Source organism: Choloepus didactylus, chromosome 8 (genome assembly GCF_015220235.1).
Source record: "Choloepus didactylus isolate mChoDid1 chromosome 8, mChoDid1.pri, whole genome shotgun sequence".
In the NCBI taxonomy this organism is placed as follows: Eukaryota; Metazoa; Chordata; class Mammalia; order Pilosa; family Megalonychidae; genus Choloepus; species Choloepus didactylus.
The window spans coordinates 27292389-27310182 of NC_051314.1; the positions used below are offsets into that span (position 1 = coordinate 27292389).

The window sequence follows — 17794 nt, forward strand, 5'->3', positions numbered from 1 at the left end:
TTTACAAAGCTAGATAATTTTGTCTGAGAAATGGACTTCTCTTCCACAGATTCTCCAGACATTGCTTTCTACAAAGTTAGATTAGCCTTGTGCAGTTAGATTAAGATGATTTAATAAATGAGGGGTTCAAATGGGCAGATGGTAGATACCTAGGAAAATAATTCACTGTCCGTTAGTTAACCAATTGATAAATAGTTTTATTTGCTTTATTAGAAGTTCTATTAAAATACTAGTTCTACCTTCAACTCATGTTTATATCAGCACCCTGGAGACAAGTAAAACATAACTCTACTTGTGTTTAATGCCACGAATATACTTGCATTTTAAGAAATAAGAGTGTTGATATTAAATGTAGCTCCCTCTGAAGTAATGTTTATTTGTAGCTATTTTGAAATATATATCCTGTAATTAAATTGTTGCTATTCAAATTAAGAAATGATTTATTTTCTGATTTTGATTGCTTTAGAATTGTAAAAAGAAACATCCCTTTTAAGTAACATGATGGACCACTTTTGTGAATTGTCTAAAGATTTACACGCAATACTCTCTACAGCAGAACAGTATACAAGACCCTGGACCACAGGAAAGTGAAGTAACAGCAGGAAATATCTTAACTGTAGCCAAGGATCCAAGATATGCCAGATATCTCAAAATGGTTCAAGTGGTAAGCTAATTTGGTCTGTCTTCTCTGTCTAGCAGCCTCACTTGAAATTCTTAACCCTTGAGGTTTTATTTTTTTCATTCTGAGAAAACTGCTAAACTGAGTGACCAAGTTTTCTACTCTTCTTTCCTATGCTTAACTAATGCCCTAATAAAAAGTAACGAGAAGTCACATTTTTCTAATTAAAATGATCTCACACTTCAGAGTAATATAGTTTTTAATTTAATATAGATTTATGTAAATTTTTTGACTTTACACAAAGTTATCAGTGCAAATCTTGCATGTATTAGAAAGAGGAATGAAAATAGACTATTAATATGGCTTTAACTTAATTCCCATATACTAACACAAATATTGTTTTTTGTGTACTTTGATCTGATGAAATGATTTGGTTTATAGAAAAAAGTACGTCTCTTAGCTATATAAGATAATGCTTTTAACATTATGTGACTTCAGAATTCTAAGAAATCATAACATGGTATGGTACCAAAAATATTTGAAGTTATCTATAATAGAAGTTAATTTATTTTCATTGTTATAGAAAGTCTTGTTGCAGCAATTGAAGAAACTGTCCTTCATTTTTCTGTTAATCAAAAAGTTAATGCATATGTAAAATTTTGTTATAAAACAGAAGTACCAGCACTGAAGAAGAACATATTGTTTTGCCATCTATGGCATTGCTTATCACTACAGTAATTTAAAAACCGTTTCTCTCTGACAACCAGAAAGAGTAAATTGGTTCATTTAAAAGCTACAGTGGTAACAGTGAAGAGGAGAAAGTCATTCATTTCAGCTATCAGAAGTAGTTTGTCACTTTTAGAAGTGTTGCATTGACAGTCAAGACCCTGGTCCCTAAGTTCCAGAAAAAACAAACCAGACTTTGGGATGAAAATAAAGTTCTTTAATTAATTAATAAGAATAAAGTAGAGATATTTTGAGTATGAATCTTGATGAATAAATTTCTAAAGCTAGAACCCAGGAAAGCCTAAGCTTGAAAGATATATCATCTGTTTTATATAAAAGTTGAGTTTTATAAACGAAAGAGGAAAGACTTCAGTGGTGACTCTGGAGGATTTCTTATGTCAGTGTCTTCTTACCTAGCATATACAAAATATGAAATAGGAGAACCTACTTGTCAATGTCACTAACAATGCACTGAAATCTTTGATAAAAAACTGTATCTTAGGATAACTGTTATATTCTTGGTAAATCACCTATGATTTTCCAAGAATTTCAAACACCCTCATTTTTGTTTTCAGTGTAAATCCACTGTCCATTTGTTCTATAAATATTTGTTAAACACTTTATTTAAGGTACTATATTGAATGTTTCCTAGATTTATTTAGTCATCTAAGATTCCTAGACCCCACCTGAAATTTTAAATTTTGTTGTTACTTACTAACACAAATTCTGCTGCCATATATATATTTTAATGGCCCTTTAAATATTTATTTTTGTAATCATATGGCTTACCATCTTATTACAAATAAAAGCCAAGGTCCTTCATAGACCATGAGGTCCTATATATTTTAGCTTCCCTGTTACCTTTCTGATCTCATATCCTCACTCACTCTACTCCAGCCCTACTGGCCTCCTTGATGGTCCTTTAATATATGGGCAGTCTTCTGCCTTGGAGCCTTTGAATTATGCTGTTCTCTCTGCTTGAAACATTTTCTTCCAGATATCTTTATGAATAATTTTAAATTCTACTGTCCCTTTATGCCATTTCCTTTACATCTTCTCTGCTGTATTTTTCTTCATATCACCTTCCAACATACTACATATTGTACATATTTACTTCATTTGTGTCTCTCCCTCTACTAGAGTATAAACTCCAGGAAGGCAGGGAAATTTTTGTATAGTGTACTATTCCCAGTCCCTAGAAAAATACCGGGCACTTAGTACTTACCTATGAATGCAAATGCCTATATTTTCTCTATGCATTTTTTTTTTTTTTTACAAAATGCTGTCATTTTTATTTTATAGAGAACTGCTTTATAAAATTAACTGCATCAACTCATATCCGCTTAAATATAAATAAGGGATTTGCACACGTTGCAACAAACAGGTTTTACTTAGTTATTTCCCCTGGTTCTTTTTTTTTTTAATCTTCATTTTATTGAGATATATTCACATACCACACAGTCATACAAAACAAATTGTACATTCGATTGTTCACAGTACCATTACATAGTTGTACATTCATCACCTAAATCAATCCCTGACACCTTCATTAGCACACACACACAAATAACAAGAATAATAATTAAAGTGAAAAAGAGCAATTGAAGTAAAAAAGAACACTGGGTACCTTTATCTGTTTGTTTCCTTCCCCTATTTTTCTACTCATCCATCCATAAACTAGACACAGTGGAGTGTGGTCCTTATGGCTTTCCCAATCCCATTGTCACCCGTCATAAGCTACATTTTTATACAATTGTCTTCGAGATTCATGGGTTCTGGGTTGTAGTTTGATAGTTTCAGGTATCTACCACCAGCTACCCCAATTCTTTAGAACCTAAAAAGGGTTGTCTAAAGTGTGCGTAAGAGTGCCCACCAGAGTGACCTCTCGGCTCCTTTTAGAATTTCTCTGCCACTGAAGCTTATTTCATTTCCTTTCACATCCCCCTTTTGGTCAAGAAGATGTTCTCCGTCCCACGATGCCAGGTCTACATTCCTCCCCGGGTGTCATATTCCACGTTGCCAGGGAGATTCACTCTCCGGGGTGTCTGATCCCACGTAGCGGGGAGGGCAGTGATTTCACCTTTCAAGCTGGCTTAGCTAGAAAGAGGGCCACATCTGAGCAACAAAGAGGCATTTGGTAGGAGGCTCTTAGGCACAATTATAGGGAGGCCTAGCCTCTCCTTTGCAGCAACCGTCTTCCCAAGGGTAAAACCTATGGTAGAGGGTACAACCCATCAAACCACCAGTCCCCTATGTCTGTGGGCATCTTAACAACCATTGAGGTGGGGTAGGCCAATACCCCTGCATTCTCCACAGGCTCCTCAAGGGGGCTCTACATATTTTTTTCCTTGTTTTTTTTTTTTTTTTTAAATCAACTGTATGAAAAAATAATAATAAAATAAAAAAAAAAACATACAATGAAAGAACATTTCAAAGAGACCATAACAAGGGAGTAAGAAAAAGACAACTAACCTAAGATAACTGCTTTACTTCCAACATGTTCCTACTTTACCCCAAGAAAGTTACCTAATATAGCAACATTTCTGTGAACTTGTTCCTACTATACCCATCAGAAATTAACAGACCATAGTCATTCCTGGGCATCCCCAGAACGTTAAATAGCTTGTCTATTCTTCTTGGATTATTTTTCCCCTTCCTTAATTGCTCTCTATTGCTAGTTCCCCTACATTCTACATTATAAACCATTTGTTTTACATTTTTCAAAGTTCACATTAGTGGTAGCATACAATATTTCTCTTTTTGTGCCTGGCTTATTTCGCTCAGCATTATGTCTTCAAGGTTCATCCATGTTGTCATATGTTTCATGAGATCGTTCCTTCTTACTGCCGTGTAGTATTCCATCGTGTGTATATACCACATTTTATTTATCCACTCATCTGTTGAAGGACATTTCGGTTGTTTCCATCTCTTGGCAATTGTGAATAATGCTGCTATGAACATTGGCGTGCAGATATCTGTTCGTGTCACTGCTTTCCGATCTTCCGGGTATATACCAAGAAGTGCAATCGCTGGATCGAATGGTAACTCTATGTCAAGTTTTCTAAGGAACTGCCAGACTGACTTCCAGAGTGGCTGAACCATTATACAGTCCCACCAACAATGAATAAGAGTTCCAATTTCTCCACATCCCCTCCAGCTTTTGTAGTTTCCTGTTTGGTTAATGGCAGCCATTCTAATTGGTGTGAGATGGTATCTCATTGTGGTCTTAATTTGCATCTCTCTAATAGCTGGTGAAGCGGAACATTTTTTCATCTGTTTCTTGGCCATTTGTATTTCCTCTTCAGAGAACTGTCTTTTCATATCTTTTGCCCATTTTATAATTGGGCTGTCTGTACTATTGTCATTGAGTTGTAGGATTTTTTTATATATGCAAGATATCAGTCTTTTGTCAGGTACATGGTTTCCAAAAATTTTTTCCCATTGAGTTGGCTGCCTCTTTACCTTTTTGAGAAATTCCTTTGAGGTGCAGAAACTTCTAAGCTTGAGAAGTTCCCATTTATCTATTTTTTCTTTTCTTGCTTGTGCTTTGGGTGTAAAGTCTAGGAAGTGGCCGACTAATACAAGGTCTTGAAGATCTTTTCCTACATTATCTTCTAGGAGTTTTATGGTACTTTCTTTTATATTGAGATCTTTGGTCCATTTTGAGTTAATTTTTGTGTAGGGGGTGAGGTAGGGGTCCTCTTTCATTCTCTTGGATATGGATATCCAACTCTCCCAGCCCCATGTATTGAAAAGACCATTATGACTCAGTTCAGTGACTTTGGGGGCCTTATCAAAGATCAGTCGGCCATAGATCTGAGGGTCTATCTCTGAATTCTCAATTTGATTCCATTGATTTATATGTCTATCTTTGTGCCAGTACCATGCTGTTTTGACAACTGTGGCTTTATAATAAGCTTCAAAGTCAGGGAGTGTAAGTCCTCCCACTTCGTTTTTCTTTTTTAGAGTGTCTTTAGCAATTCGAGGCATCTTCCCTTTCCAAATAAATTTGATAACTAGCTTTTCCAAGTCTGCAAAGTAGGTTGTTGGAATTTTGATTGGGATTGCATTGAATCTGTAGATGAGTTTGGGTAAAATTGACATCTTCATGACATTTAGCCTTCCTATCCATGAACATGGAATATTTTTCCATCTTTTAAGGTCCCCTTCTATTTCTTTTAGTAGAGTTATGTAGTTTTCTTTGTATAGGTCTTTTACATCTTTGGTTAAGTTTATTCCTAGGTACATGATTTTTTTAGTTGCTATTGAAAATGGTATCTTTTTCTTGAGTGTCTCTTCAGTTTGTTCATTTCTAGCATATAGAAACATTACTGACTTATGTGCATTAATCTTGTATCCTGCTACTTTGATAAATTTGTTTATTAGCTCTAGTAGCTGTATCGTCGATTTCTCAGGGTTTTCTACATATAAGATCATATCATCTGCAAACAATGACAGTTTTACTTCTTCTTTTCCAATTTGGATGCCTTTTATTTCTTTGTGTTGCCCGATTGCCCTGGCTAGCACTTCCAGCACAATGTTGAATAACAGTGGTGACAGCGGGCATCCTTGTCTTGTTCCTGATCTTAGAGGGAAGGCTTTCAGTCTCTCACCATTGAGTGCTATGCTGGCTGTGCTCCTTATCATATTGAGGAAGTTTCCTTCAATTCCTACCTTTTGAAGTGTTTTTATCAAAAAGAGATGTTGGATTTTGTCAAATGCTTTTTCAGCATCTATTGAGATGATCATTTGATTTTTCCCTTTCGAGTTTTTAATGTGTTATAATACATTGATTGATTTTCTTAAGTTGAACCATCCTTGCATGCCTGGAATGAACCCCACTTGGTCATGCTGTATCATTTTTTTAATGTGTCTTTGGATTCGATTTGCAAGTATTTTGTTGAGGATTTTTGCATCTATATTCATTAGAGAGATTGGCCAGTAGTTTTCCTTTTTTGTAGCATCTTTGCCTGGTTTTGGTATCAGATTGATGTTAGCTTCATAAAACGAGTTAGGAAGTGTTCCATTTTCTTCAAAGTTTTGAAAGAGTTTGAGTAAGATTGGTGTCAGTTCTTTCTGGAAAGTTTGGTAGAATTCTCCTGTGAAGCCATCTGGCCCTGGGCATTTATTTGTGGGAAGATTTTTGATGACTGATTGGATCTCTTTGCTTGTGATGGGTTGATTGAGGTCTTCTATTTCTTCTCTGGTCAGTCTAGGTTGTTCATATGTTTCCAGGAAATGGTCCATTTCCTCTACATTATCCAGTTTGTTGCCATACAGTTGTTCATGGTATCCTCTTGTAATTTTTTTAATTTCTTCAGGATCTGCAGTTATGTCACCTTTTTCATTCATTATTTTGTTTATATGGGTCTTCTCCCTTTTTGATTTTGTCAGTCTAGCTAGGGGCTTGTCAATCTATCTTCTCAAAGAACCAACTTTTGGTGATATTTATCCTCTCTATTGTTTTTTTGTTCTCTATGTCATTTATTTCTGCTTTAATCCTTGTTATTTCTTTTCTTCTACTTGGTTTAGGATTGGTTTGCTGTTCATTTTCTAGCTTCTTCAGTTGATCCATTAGTTCTTTGATTTTGGCTCTTTCTTCCTTTTTAATATATGTGTTTAGTGCTATAAATTTCCCCCTCAGTACTGCTTTTGCTGCATTCCATAGGTTTTGGTATGTTGTGTTCTCATTTTCATTCATCTCTATATATTTAGCAATTTCTCTTGCTATTTCTTCTTTAACCCAATGATTGTTTAGGAGTGTGTTGTTTAACCTCCAGGTATTTGTGAATTTTCTAAGTCTCTGATGGTTATTGACTTCTAATTGTATTCCATTGTGGTCAGAGAATGTGCTTTGAATAATTTCAGTCTTTTTAAATTTATTGAGGCTTGTTTTATGTCCCAGCATATGATCTATTCTGGAGAAAGTTCCGTGAGCACTAGAAAAGTATGTATATCCTGGTGATTTGGGATGTAATGTCCTGTATATGTCTGTTAAATCTAATTCATTTATCAGATTGTTTAGGTTTTCAATTTCCTTATTGGTCTTCTGTCTGGTTGATCTATCTATAGGAGAGAGTGATGTGTTGAAGTCTCCCACAATTATTGTGGAAACATCAATTGCTTCCTTTAGTTTTGCCAGTGTTTCTCTCATGTATTTTGTGGCACCTTGATTGGGTGCATAGACATTTATGGTTGTTATTTCTTCTTCTTGAATTGCCCCTTTTATTAGTATGTAGTGGCCTTCTTTGTCGCTCAAAACATCCCTGCATTTAAAGTCTATTTTATCTGAGATTAATATTGCTACACCTGCTTTCTTTTGGCTGTAGCTTGCATGAAATATTTTTTTCCATCCTTTCACTTTCAACTTTTTTGTTTCCCTGTGTCTAAGGTGAGTCTCTTGTATGCAACATATTGATGGTTCATTTTTCTTGATCCATTCTGCGAATCTGTATCTTTTAATTGGGGAGTTTAATCCATTTACATTCAATGTTATAACCGTGAAGGCATTTCTTGAATCAGCCGTCTTCCTTTGGTTTATGTTTGTCATATATATTTTTCCCCTCTCTCTATTAATATCCTTTATTGTACCCATACCGAATCTCTTTAGTACTGAACCTTTGTCCAAGTCTCTCTGTCCTTTCTTTGTTTCTCTGTCTGTAGGGCTCCCTTTAGTATCTCCAGTAGGGCAGGTCTCTTGTTAGCAAATTCTCTCAGCATTTGTTTGTCTGTGAAAAATTTAAGCTCTCCCTCAAATTTGAAGGAGAGCTTTGCTGGATAAAGTATTCTTGGTTGGAAATTTTTCTCTCTCAGAATTTTAAATATATCGTGCCACTGCCTTCTTGCCTCCATGGTGGCTGCTGAGTAGTCACTACTTAGTCTTATGCTGTTTCCTTTGTATGTGGTGAATTGCTTTTCTCTTGCTGCTTTCAGAACTTGCTCCTTCTCTTCTGTGTTTGACAGTGTGATCAGAATATGTCTTGGAGCGGGTTTATTTGGATTTATTCTATTTGGAGTTCACTGAGCATTTATGATTTGTGTATTTATGTTGTTTAGAAGATTTGGGAAATTTTCCCCAACAATTTCTTTGAATACTCTTCCTAGACCTTTACCCTTTTCTTCCCCTTCTGGAACACCAATGAGTCTTATATTTGGACGTTTCATATTATCTATCATATCCCTGAGGTCTGTTTCGATTTTTTCAATTTTTTTCCCCATTCTTTCTTTTATGCTTTCATTTTCCATTCTGTCATCTTCCAGATCACTGATTCGTTGTTCAACTTCCTCTAGTCTTGTACTCTGAGTGTCCAGAATCTTTTTAATTTGGTCAGCAGTTTCTTTAATTTCCAGAAGATCATCTATTTTTTTATTTAGTTTTGCAATGTCTTCTTTATGCTCTTCTAGGGTCTTCTTGATATCCTTTGTATCCCGTACTATGGTCTCATTGTTCGTCTTTAGTTCTTTGAGTAGCTGCTCTAGGTGCTGTGTCTCTTCTGATCTTTTGATTTGGGTGCTTGGGCTTGGGTTATCCGTATCATCTGTTTTTTTCATATGCTTTATAATTTTCTGTTGTTTTTGGCCTCTTGGCATTTGCTTAACTTGTTACGGTTCTTTTAGGATTTGTAGACCAATTGAAGTCCTTATCTCTAATTTATCAGATCTACAGCTTCGTGGAGTACACTTTCTCTAACTAACCAGCAGGTGGCGTCCACGAGCCACCTGTTCTCCACAAGCCAGTCCTCCCCTGCTTTGCCTTTGTGTTGAGTGGGGGAGTGAGTCTTGTGGGGTCCAATTGGTGTACGAAGCTTGCGTGTGTAGTTGGTGTTGCCCGCCCTGTATATGGGGCATGTGTCTGGGCGGTCAGGGAGGGGGGGTATCTCTATCAATCAAATCTCCCTGGTGATCCTGGAGTTTTAAAGCTGCTGCAATAGTCTAATCCTTCAGTTCAGTCCTGCCACAGTTTGTCTCTGCCACTGACCCACAAGTCCTTGGTATTGGCGTATGGCTCCTGAGACTTGCGAGTGGGTCCCTCTTCCAGGCCGTGCACCCCCTGGTCCTCTCTTGAGGGATGATTGTGCTATGTCACAGGCGGTTCTGGGCTCCTGGGCTGTGTAGGGAGGCTCCCAGTCTGCTGAAATGATGGCTGAATGGGGCTTTGTTAATTCACATTGCTCCACCTTCCCAACTCTGGGACAATCAACTGAGGTTGCAGGGCTTCTTTATGCATTTTTGCCTTTTGGTAGGTTTTAATCATAGATTTCATTTTTACACTAGCTCAGGCTTTCAGACTGAGAAACTTTGTCGAAATATAGTTCCTGGACTCTACCTTACTAAATAGAATCTCTGGGGTTGGGCTTGGAGCTTGAGCATATGTATTTTGTGAAAAACTCTCCTGATAAGAACTGTTTTAGAATATTTTAAACTATATTATAACATCATTAAAGAAATATTATTTAAAAACATTTAAAGAAGAGTAATTGTTAGTTTTCTAAAACTTGCAGTAGAGGCGCTTAACTCCAGCCTGTTCTTTTTGCTTGGTATACTTGAGTATGAGCAGGCGTTCAATTTCTTCTGCATTAGACTTCTCGTTTTTAGCCCAGTTTTTCTGTTTTCAGTTCTTTGCCTCCCTCCTGCCTTTGGTACCAGTGGTTCTAATTCCTAAACATTTCCAGAGTTTTGGAAGACAAATCATTTTGATTCTTCATGGTATCCCCTTCTACAGGCACATAGACTTGGCCTTCCTCTGTTATCCTAAGTCATCAATCATTTCTCTGTCTGCTTTTAATTTTCATGTATTGTGCTTCATATATGCCTGGTAGTCATTAAAGTTGAAGTTTATGTTCTGTTTCTTCTTTGCCCTATTGTTTGGGGGTGATTTTCAAGAAGAAAGGGAGGGAACAAGAAGTTCATCCACGATAAATATAATTTTATTTTTTTGGTTTATTGGACCAACTTGTATCCCAGAATCTTATTAGCCAACTTTTATTTCCTACTATTCCTTGTCCTCATTCCATTCTTCAGTCAGACAAAGCCACAAACCCCTTCCCATAAAAGTTCCACGATTTCCCACCCTTCTCTTAATACATGCCCAAATTCTACTCGTCTATCATGTTTATATGGAACATTTCTACTGAATCATCCCAGATTCTGAACCTGCCTGTAGGAAAAGTTAGAAGTAATATTTCCGTTTATCGACCTCTCCAACTATTTTATCTGTATTCTTTATGGAACTTATTACTACTTACCTTATTCTATGGTTATTTATACATATTTTTATCTCTCCTGTTAAAAAAGGAACCATGAGAGGAAGAACTGTATTCAATTCATCTTTGTATTCACTTTAACACCTAGCAAAGGTGCTCAGTAATTTGTTGAATGGATTATGTAATCCTGCACATTAACTCTCCTTGTCAGCTTTGTGTCACCTGGAAAGATATAAATGTCCTCCTGGTTTCTGCAAAGTATCAATTGAAGATGTTTTGTAGGACCAAACCAAGAGTAGGCCAAGTGGAGGCCTCTCTCAAGGTTGACATAGATCTGCCAATCATTGTTTTTTTTTTTTTTTTTTTTTGGATAATAGTTACTAAACCATTTATAAAGTATAACTTTTCTCCTGTTTCTCAAGTACGTCATGAGTAACTGTCAAAATGCCCAACCACAGATGTAGGCCACATGTTTGACAATACCCAAATTGTCTTTCCTGGCATAGTCTCTGTTAGAGTTTCTGTCATTTCTGCATCATCATTCAGTTCTTTCTGTTCAAACTTAAATATGAAATAATTAAGTCATTTCCTCTCTTTGTTTCCTTTATCTGTTGAAGGATGAAATTTTCATCAAAACAACTTAATAATTTATCAGATGCTCTGATTTGGGCGTCTCTTTTGCCACATTTTCTTTCAGCTCATTGATTTGATTTAGATTTGTCTGAACATCTTTAATTAGTTGTTTCAACTCCTGTATATCAGTTGAAGTGTTAGTTTGTTCCTTTGGTTGGTCCGTATTTTTGTGTTTCCTAGTAAGGCTCATTATATTTTGCTGTCTAGGTATCTGATCTTCTTGTTTAGTTTATTCTGGAACTCATTTTCACTCTCTTACGTAGGGTTTTCTTGTTGGTTGGCTTTGTACTCTATCTGTTCTTTGGCGTTCAGTTCAACTTATTCTAGACCTCTAACATAGCTTCTGTTTAGTTGATCGCAATTTTTCAGCTCTTGTTTTTCTGGTTCTTGCTCTGCCTCAATGTAACCTTTTTGTGAGATGGTCTCCCCAGATATGGGCAACCCCAAACGGATTTTCCCAGTCTTGACAGGCCGAAGTCTCAGGAGGTCGCTGTAATCCATATGAAGTTTCCCTGAGAATGAGACCCCCAGGTTGTCAGACCCTCCTGTGAAGTGTCTAGACTCTTTGCTTTTCCTGTCCTGTCCAGCAGGTGGTGCTCGTCAGCCCTAAACTCCCCACCAATTTCAAGAGGTGCGGTGCCTTTAATTCTCAGCAGCCCCTGTCCCTGTCAGGGGAGTGGCTGACTCAAGCTGTTTCTGTTATCCAGCCCCTAGGGTCTGAGTTCTCTGAAGAAGGCCACCACTTGAGCTGGGCCCCACCCCACCCCCCTTTTCTTGGGGAAGTTATGCTCTTTAGGGTATTATCTCCCCAACTAGACTAATTGCTTTGTTTCTCCAACCTATTTTAGCTCAGCCCTTGCTTGGGTCGAGCTGCCAATTGCAAATATCTGAGGCTTTCTGTAATGAGCTACTTAGAATAGTTTTAAAAAAAAGAAAGAAAAGGAAAAAAAAAAAAAAGAAATCCCTTTTTTTTAAAAATTCATTTTATTGAGATATATTCACATACCATGCAGTCATACAAAACAAATCGTACATTCCATTGTTCACAGTACTATTGCATAGTTGTGGAAATCCCTTTTCAAAGCCTTTCCCCATCCCCCTGTGCTACTTTTATATTTGCCTTGCCTAACTTGTTACATGTCTATAAATCTTTTTTAGACCGTAGGTAATTAAAATTGTTCAGTTAGTATAAACTCTTTTGTACAGAAGCCAACAGAATCTTCACTTGTCCCAAGTACCAGTCCAAAGTGTAATAAGCAGTATGTTGCTTTTTGGCCCCATGTCTTTTTCTGTCACTCCTTGATTATTACCTTCTGTGAGATTTTAGAATGATCAGAATTCTAGAAAGTAGTTGTTTATCTGTGAGACAATTCCACTGCCTAGAAGTACACCCAGATCTTATGTTTCTGGGGTACAACATGATATAGTTTCTTAGCTTTGTCATACACTCCTTGTATGCCCATGTTCATGTCATATCTCCTCTCAAAGCCTCAGTTCCCTCATCCATAAAATGAAATCTGAACTTCCTTCCAGATTTATGATCTATTAATTGATCCTCAAATTTGAATCTCATTATTAATGAGTGTTCCTGGAATACCTGCTGGCATTTTCTGATGGTTGGGTTTTTGTTTGTTTGTTTCTTTGTTTTCCTTTTTAAGCAAGTTTTATACAAGATTTTTCAGTGAGTAATACTTTTGTGTTCCAAATGTGGCATATAGTTGATTCTGATTTAACGTTTGTTGTCATAATAGTGCAGAACAAGCCTTTACCAAATTACATATTGCTTTTATAACTTAACTGGAATTGTGTATCTAGATCACTTTTCCAACAATTCTCCCCTTTTTACTGGCAGAGCTTGGTGAATCCTTTGCCAATAATAAATTGTACATTGGGAAAGTCCGACTTCCACACTAAGAAGCTAATGACTTGTATTTTTTTAAAAACATATTTGCCAAGACAGTCTCTTCAGACACTTAGACTTTTTTAAAGTTCTGTTTTCTTTGGCTGGTTCAAAATGTGAATGGAATAATCTCTTTGGTTCTGGTGGTTCTGATGAATGTGTTGCCAGCAGTGGATGTTGGCCTGAGGAAATATGACTTCCATTACCTAAGGATTAAGAGGTTCCAAATGATTATTAAAGATGTTCATCAAGAAGTTATACACCTTGGAACCAGTGCAACTAATCAAGCATGAAATAGGTTACTCTTGAAATATCAAACAAGATAAAGTTATTGTAAGAGTAATTGAAGTCTTACAAAACTTTTTTTTTGGCTGTGAGCCCAGGATGGTTTTCCATGGTCTGGAGTGCTCCAGGGTAAGTTCCTGATCACTGATCAACAGTGTAGTCAAAAGGAAGAGCTACTAGTTCAAATATAATTACAGCTGTGAAAAACACTGGTACAGATTTAGTTTAACACTTATATGTTATTTCTTTTTACATTGTTTTATGACAGTATGGATACTATAGTATTACTATGTGTTTTGTTTCTTTTATAATACCTAACATTTACTAATCAATATTAAGGTCAATATCTTTTCAGTATATGAAGGTTTAGGGGACACAACTTTTTGGGGTGTTTTAGCTTTGCAGTGTTCATAAAGATAAAAGCTGTATTATGTCCAATGATTTGATTTCCCACACCTGTGGATGTGGAGAGAGAAAAGATGTAAGTGGGATATTTGTTTATTCATTTAATTGCACAGTTTAGACAACTTTGAAAGCTGAAAAGGGAAAAAGATTTTATCCTTCTCATCAGCTAAATGGTCAATCAGGTATATTTGACTACAACTAACAAGAAAGAAGCAATACTTAGCAGAATGGTAGACTATATATAGAGAGAGAGTAGTAACTTGGAGTTGGAATAAATGGAACTCAAGTGACCTCTGATAATTATCCTACTTCCTCTACATTCTATATTATATCAGACGCAAGAAGGCTTGGATAGAGAGTTGCTGTAAAGCAGAAAACTGTGGCAGTTAGCCACTAATTGGAAGTCCTGCTACTTTTACTTGTGCTTTGCCATGGCTGGGTATCCAGAGAACCTAAAAGCAGATAACTTTTTGTCATATTTTTGGCAAAGAACTTCAAAAATTACTTTATTTCTATTAGAATTAGTGAACTGACCTCTAAGGAAACCATGTATGAAAAATTATGCCATTTTTCTAGATTATGACGTTTCCAATCATTTTGGCTGCTTTCTGAACCTTTCCCAAGTTGCCTTGAAAGACAGGGAATTTAGAACCAAATTTAATATTTAGAAGTATTCTTTTTAAATGATGTATCTGCCCCTTTGTTCTTTGCTGCTTTATTTTTCTTATATACGATTGTTAGAGAGGAGTAAATAATATTGCTGAGTCCATGTTTTAAATTTCTTGCTTGTCCTCATCTTAATGAAGTTAGACGGAGTTAGAAAATTTAAAGGAAGTCATAGAGTGGACAGGTACTATTAAGTTATATGATTGTCATTATCCATTTGGTAATTTTATATGTGCGTCCCTTGATTTTTATCTAGTCCTCATCTGTTATTCACTAATATCACTGTTGACATAATCATAGAACCCAGAATATTTTAATACTGATGGCATATTTTTTTTTATTATGGCTATATTTAGGTGGCATTCAGTAGCCATGAAAGTGAATGATAGGTGAATAATCTGTTTGCAGGAGCTAGTTGTTTACTATAACTATTTTTATTCATGGTGTTTGCAGTCTCTGGAAAATATATTTTAGACTGTGAACTTCAGGAGGGTTTGGAATTCTCAATCATATTAAAAGAATAGTCGTACCAATAAGCTGGTACATACAAATGCCAGTCTCCAGTAGAGTTGTAGAAGAATATTTGGCAATACAGTTTTTATAATAGATCAGGTAATTTAAAATAAAATGTTAGTTAAAAAATAATTTGAAAAAGGAAAATAAGTGAAATATAAGACAATTGAGAATGCAAAGTAATGTTCTTTTTAAAATAGTTGATAAGGTAATAAATTTTGGATGCTAACTATGCCAAGGCAGTTTTTCTTTCTTTCTTTCTTTCTTTCTTTCTTTCTTTCTTTCTTTCTTTCTTTTTTTGGGGATTTTTTTAACTTTATAAAAAAATTAAAAAACAATAAAAACACAACATTCCAAACAAAACCAAAACAGGAGAATAAGAAAAAAACGAAAAACCTAAAATAAGTACATTGCTTCCAACATGTTCCTGCCCTACCCCGAGAAAATAAACAAACCATAACCAAACAAAGGAATAAGAAAAACAATTAACCTAAAATAACTACATTGCTGCCAACTTGTTCTTACAATACCCCCCCAAAATTAATGAACCATAGTCATTCCTGAGCATTCCATAAAATTAAGTTTACCCTCCATAACTTTTCTGTTCTTACTAGATTATTGTTCCCCCTTCACTATTTGCTGTCTATCACTAGGTCCCCTACATTCTACAATATAAACCTTTTATTTTACATTTTTCACAGAGTTCATATTAGTGGTAACATACAATATCTCTCTTTTTGTGCCTGGCTTATTTCACTCAGCATTATGTCTTCAGGGTTCATCCATATTGTCATATGTTTCATGACCTCGTTACTTCTTACTGCCACGTAGTATTCCATCATGGGTATATACCATATTTTGTTTATCCACTCATCTGTTAAAGGACATTTGGATTGTTTCCATCTCTTGGCAATTGTGAATATTGCTGCTGTGAACATTGGTGGGCAGGTGTCTGTTCATGTAACTGCTTTCAGATCTTCTGGGTATATGCCAAGAAGTGCAATTGCTGGATCAAAGGGTAACTCTGTATCTAGTCTTCTAAGGAACCGCCAGACTGTCTTTCAGAGTACCTGTACCATTATACAGTCCCATGAGCAATGAATAAGAGTCCCAGTTTCTCCACATCCTCTCCAGCATTTGTAGTTTCCTGTTTAATGGCAGCCAATCTAATTGGTGTGAGTTATCTCATTGTGGTCTTAATTTGCATCTCCCTAATAGCTAGCAAAGGTGAGCGTTTTTTCATGTGTTTTTTGGCTATTTGTGTTTCCTCCTCAGAGAACTATCTTTTCATATCTCTTGCCCATTTTATAATTGGGCTGTCTATATTATTGTCGTTGAGTTGTAGGGTTGCTTTATATATGGAAGATATCAGTCTTTTGTCAAATACATGGTTTCCAAATATTTTTTTCCCATTGAGATGGCTGCCTCTTCACCTTTTTGACAAATTCCTTTGAGGTACAGACCTTTGAAGTTTGAGAAGTTCCCACTTATCTATTTTTTCTTTTGTTGCTTGTGCTTTCGGTGTAAGTTCTAGGAAGTGACCTCCTAATACGAGGTCTTGAAGATGTTTCCCTACATTATCTTCCAGGAGTTTTATGGTACTGTCTCTTATATTGAGGTCTTTAATCCATTTTTGAGTTAATTTTTGTGTAGGGTGTAAGGTAGGGGTCCTCTGTCATTCTTGTGGATATGGCTATCCAGCTCTCCCAGCCCCATTTGTTGAATAGACTGTTAAGTCCCAGTTCGGTGGTTTTGGGGGTGTGCCACTTTAAATGTATTGTGTCCCCCAAATGCCATTATCTTTGATGTAGTCTTGTGGAGCAGACATTTTGGTGCTGATTAGATTTGCTTGGAATGTGCCCCACCCAGCTGTGGGTGATGACTCTGATGAGATATTCCCATGGAGGCATGGCCCCACCCATTCAGGGTGGGCATTGATCAGTGGAGCCATATAAATGAGCTGACTCAAAGAGAAGGAACTCAGTGCAGTTGTGAGTGATGTTTTGAAGAGGAGCCAGCTTGCTAGAGAGGAACGTCCTGAGAGAAAGCGATTTTGAAACCAGAACTTTGGAGCAGACACCAGCCACATGCCTTCCCAGCTAACAGAGGTTTTCCGGATGCCATTGGCCATCCTCCAGTGAAGGTACCCGATTACTGATGCGTTACCTTGGACACTTTATGGCCTTAAGACTGTAACTGTGTAGCCAAGTAAACCCCCTTTTTATAAAAGCCAATCCGTCTCTGGTGTTTTGCATTCTGCAGCATTAGCAAACTAGAACAGAGCTGTGGGTCTATCTCCAAATTCTCACTTCGATTCCATTGATCAATATGTCTATCTTTGTGCCAGGACCATGCTGTTTTGGCTACTGTGGCTTTTTTTTTTTTTTTTTTTTTGAAATAAATTCAAAGTTTTGGGAACAGTTGCAAAAACAATACTAACCCCATACACAGAATTCCATCATACCTGACCCCCCTCCCCGATAGCTCAATCCACCAACTTTAACCTGCTGTCACATCACTATATCTTTCCCTCCTCCTCCGTCCCTTCCTGTCTATCATCCATCATCTGTTGCTCTGTCTTCTGAACATATGAGAGCTAGCTGCACACATCCTTGAACATACACTATAATTCACGTATACACTTCCCATGAACAAGAACATTCTTCTATACAATCCCATTAAGCACAGCTAAGAAGTACAAGAGATTCAACAATGATATGAAGCTTACATTCTGTATTTCCTTTTTCTTATGTCTTGGCTGTGTCTCTTTGAGCCACCTGTCCTCTATCCTCCAATCCCATCCAAGTTCATCCTTGGCATTCAAATGTCATCTATTTAGACTGT

The 17794-nt window shown here is 36.5% G+C and overlaps 1 protein-coding gene across 2 annotated transcripts in view; it reads left to right on the forward strand.

Annotated features, from left to right (window-relative positions):
• Nucleotides 1–17794, forward strand: part of WASHC3 (WASH complex subunit 3) — a 57767-nt gene that overhangs the window by 13610 nt on the left and 26363 nt on the right. The window contains exon 5 of one of the 2 annotated variants that reach the window (XM_037847949.1): nucleotides 554–664. In XM_037847949.1, coding sequence (XP_037703877.1) covers nucleotides 554–664 — 111 coding nt within the window. The remainder of the gene's footprint in view (nucleotides 1–553; nucleotides 665–17794) is intronic. The other variant, XM_037847950.1, reaches the window with a different exon arrangement.